General features: G+C 68.7%; 1 protein-coding gene across 1 annotated transcript in view; it reads left to right on the top strand.

The window, feature by feature from the left end:
- Positions 1-1,686, top strand: part of ADGRD1 (adhesion G protein-coupled receptor D1) — a 122,332-nt gene extending 120,646 nt beyond the window's left edge. The window contains exons 26-27 of the mRNA XM_025045495.1: positions 270-362; positions 1,591-1,686. Coding sequence (XP_024901263.1) covers positions 270-362; positions 1,591-1,686 — 189 coding nt within the window. The remainder of the gene's footprint in view (positions 1-269; positions 363-1,590) is intronic.
- The last annotated feature ends 1,202 nt before the right edge of the window (positions 1,687-2,888 follow it).

Genomic DNA, 2,888 nt, shown 5'->3' with positions numbered 1-2,888 from the left:
CCATCTCCCCGGCCAGGGTGCGAGGGGCCGGCAGAGACCCTGCCGGACCCAGCTCCTCCGCCCGTGTAGCCCTGTACAGTGCCGGGGCCACAGCGTGGGCCTGCCAAGTGGGCCCGCCACTGTGACGGGTCCCCTGTTTCCAGACCCCGCCCCTCCCCCGCGCCTGCTCTTCGGGGCCCCATGTCAGCAGATGCCCGAGACCTTCAGGGGGACGGACCTCCGTTCAGCCTCTGGCATCACCTCTAACGCACCCTCTTCTCCACTCGAAGGTGAGAGCCGCCTTCAAGCACAAAACCAAGGTCTGGTCCCTGAGCAGCAGCTCCGGCCGCCACGCCCACGCGAAACCCTCCAGCTCCGACGCGGTGAGTGCACCGCAGCCTCTCATCTGCGGCCTTCCTGCGGGTCCCGCCTCACCAGCCCCCGAGCCCAGGCGCTTCTCTGTCACCGTCACCTGGAGGGCCACCCGCCAGCTGGCTGCGAGTCGCTCCGCGGCTTCGCCTAGCCGCACACAGCCACCGCTGTACCAAGGACCCGGTGGAGCCGAGGCCACAGCCCCGCCTGTCCCACCCCAGCCCAGCTCCCCCGCAGGGTCGGTGCCCTGCAGGCAGGCTCCATCCTCCCTGTCCGGCCTGGCGTGGGCCTGCTGGCCGTGGCGCCTGGGGCCGGCGGTGCACCCCGACCGGCCCCCCGTCCTGGAGGAGCACGTGTTCCTCGCTCCTGCCCTTCCCCAGGCTCAGCACTTCTTGCGTTGACTTGGGGACAGAAGGACACACTGAGCCCCTGACACGCAGACGCGTGTGCGATGGTGTCCCAGCCGCCAGGGCCGCCAGCGCGTGGGCCTTCCGCAGCGGCCCTCTGAGTCCGGTCTCCGCCCTGCGCACGCCCGAGAAACGGGGGCTTGATGCCCAGAGTCCAAACGAGCCCCCTTCAGCCTGGGCTTCATCGCCCTCCTCCTGCGGGAGGTGGCGATCGCCCCCCGTCCTCCAGCCCCCCGGGCAGGGCCCCCAGGCAGCCTGGAGCAGGCAGTGTCCTCCCGGCTGACCTCCAGGGCCCACTCTGGTGTCACGTCCTCGGGAAGTGGCCCCAGGCAGCACCGAGGGTGCTCCCGCCCGTTTCAGTGTCACGGACCCCCAGTCTCTGCCACTCGCTCACCGTGCGCTTGTTGCCCACTGCCCGCCCCCCACAGGAACGGCGATCCGTGGGGCCAGGGCCTGCTGGGCTTGGTCCCCATGACCCCGTAGTCCGTCAGAGCCCAGTCACGGTGTGGAATGAGCAGACGGAGGGGGAGTGAACGCGCACATGAGAGATGAACGAATGAATGGATGGATGGATGGATGGATGGATGGTGCAGGGGGGAGCACGTGGCCGTGAGTGAGTGAATGGTAGATGAATGAATGATGTGTGAGTGAGTGAATGCACGCCAGACCCAGAAGTCAGTGCAGAGCGGGCGGGAGAAGGTGCGCTCTGGGGTTCAGGAGCCTCGTTTCTGGGGAGCAGTGGGGCCCCGAGGGAGGACCCTCCCCGACTTCCGGGCCCGAGGCTCCGCCCTCTCGACTTGGTGAGTCCTCACCCGCCCTGCGTGGTTTGCAGGTGAACGGGACCCGGCCGGGCACAGCCTCCACCAAGCTCGGCCCTTGGGACAAGAGCAGCCAGTCTGCCCACCGCATGGACCTGTCCCCCGTGTGAGCAGAGGGGCCGAGGACCCGCCGGCCGCACCGCCTCCCAAACAACACAAGACACTCCGCCTCCGCCGGTGGGACTGCTCCTTGCTGTCTGGTCATGGAGTCACAGCCTGTGACAGCCGTCCCTGCCCCTTCCTGTGTGACAGAGCCCACCACTCAGCCCCCCGTGGCTCGGGTCCTGCTGTGGGCTCGAGGCTGCCCTGGGCTCCCCTCAAAGGCCCAGCGGCTGGCCGCGGGTGTGGGCCTCCCCGTCTCTGCAGGGGCCCTGCACCGGCCCCCACGCGAGCTCACAGGACCAGGGCCGCAGCTCCAGGGCGGAGGCTCAGCCTCTGCGCCAGGATGGGGACTCGGCACTGCACAGGTGGGGTCCGCGAGGGAGGCCCAGGTCCCCATGCTCCCCAGAGGGCCAGGCGGAGGCAGATGGGGGCACAGGGAGGACCGTGAGCGGTGTGCCCGACCTAATGAACTCGGCCGCGTCTGCGCCCGAGGCCAGGCTGCAGCGGGCCTCGGTGTGCCGAATGCGGGCTGTGGCCTCCACTGCCGCCGGGCTGTGGGCTGAGTGGCCAGCTGGATCCTGTCCTGGATGGGGGCTCCTCAGCCCATCCCTCATGCGGGTGGACGCTTGGACCCAAAGTCGCCCTCAGACTCGGCCCCCGCCCAGTGCCGAGCCGTCTCCCAGCGTGGGGGGCAGATGGCGCCCTGTCGTGGGGCCCGCCTGGATCATGGGTTCCCAGGGCCTAACATCCCTCTGAGAGCTTCTTCCTCGTCCTCGCAAATGCTTCCCGTGTCCCTGACGAGCAGTTTCAGTGATGGGTCGCACAGCAGAGGCTGCCCCTGCCCGCAGGGTGACGGCCCTGAGGGCGGGTCTGGCGGGTGACAGTAGCTGCATCTTTTGGGTTGAGGTTGGTCGTGGGCTCAGCCCTGCAGGCCACAGGGAGTCACTGTCACAGCTCCGTGCGGGCAGGGTCCCTGGGACACCAGGGTATGTGACGAGGCCACTGAGGTATTTGCAACAGGCTGCAAACGTCGTCTGCGAGACGTGCGTGTTGGGGACTCAGGCCTGTCTTGGGTGCTGCGTGACCCCCTCTGACTCCGAGCACGAAGCGTCCAGCGTCCTCCGCCACCACGCGTCTGCCTGCCCCACCGCGTTTACGTAGCTCGGCGGGCCTTCTCCACCTCCGTCCAGTACCTTCTCAATGTCCCTCG

Source organism: Pteropus alecto, unplaced genomic scaffold (genome assembly GCF_000325575.1).
Source record: "Pteropus alecto unplaced genomic scaffold, ASM32557v1 scaffold213, whole genome shotgun sequence".
NCBI lineage: Eukaryota > Metazoa > Chordata > Mammalia > Chiroptera > Pteropodidae > Pteropus > Pteropus alecto.
Note: the sequence above shows the minus strand (reverse complement) of the source record. Positions and strands in the feature narration are given on the sequence as shown.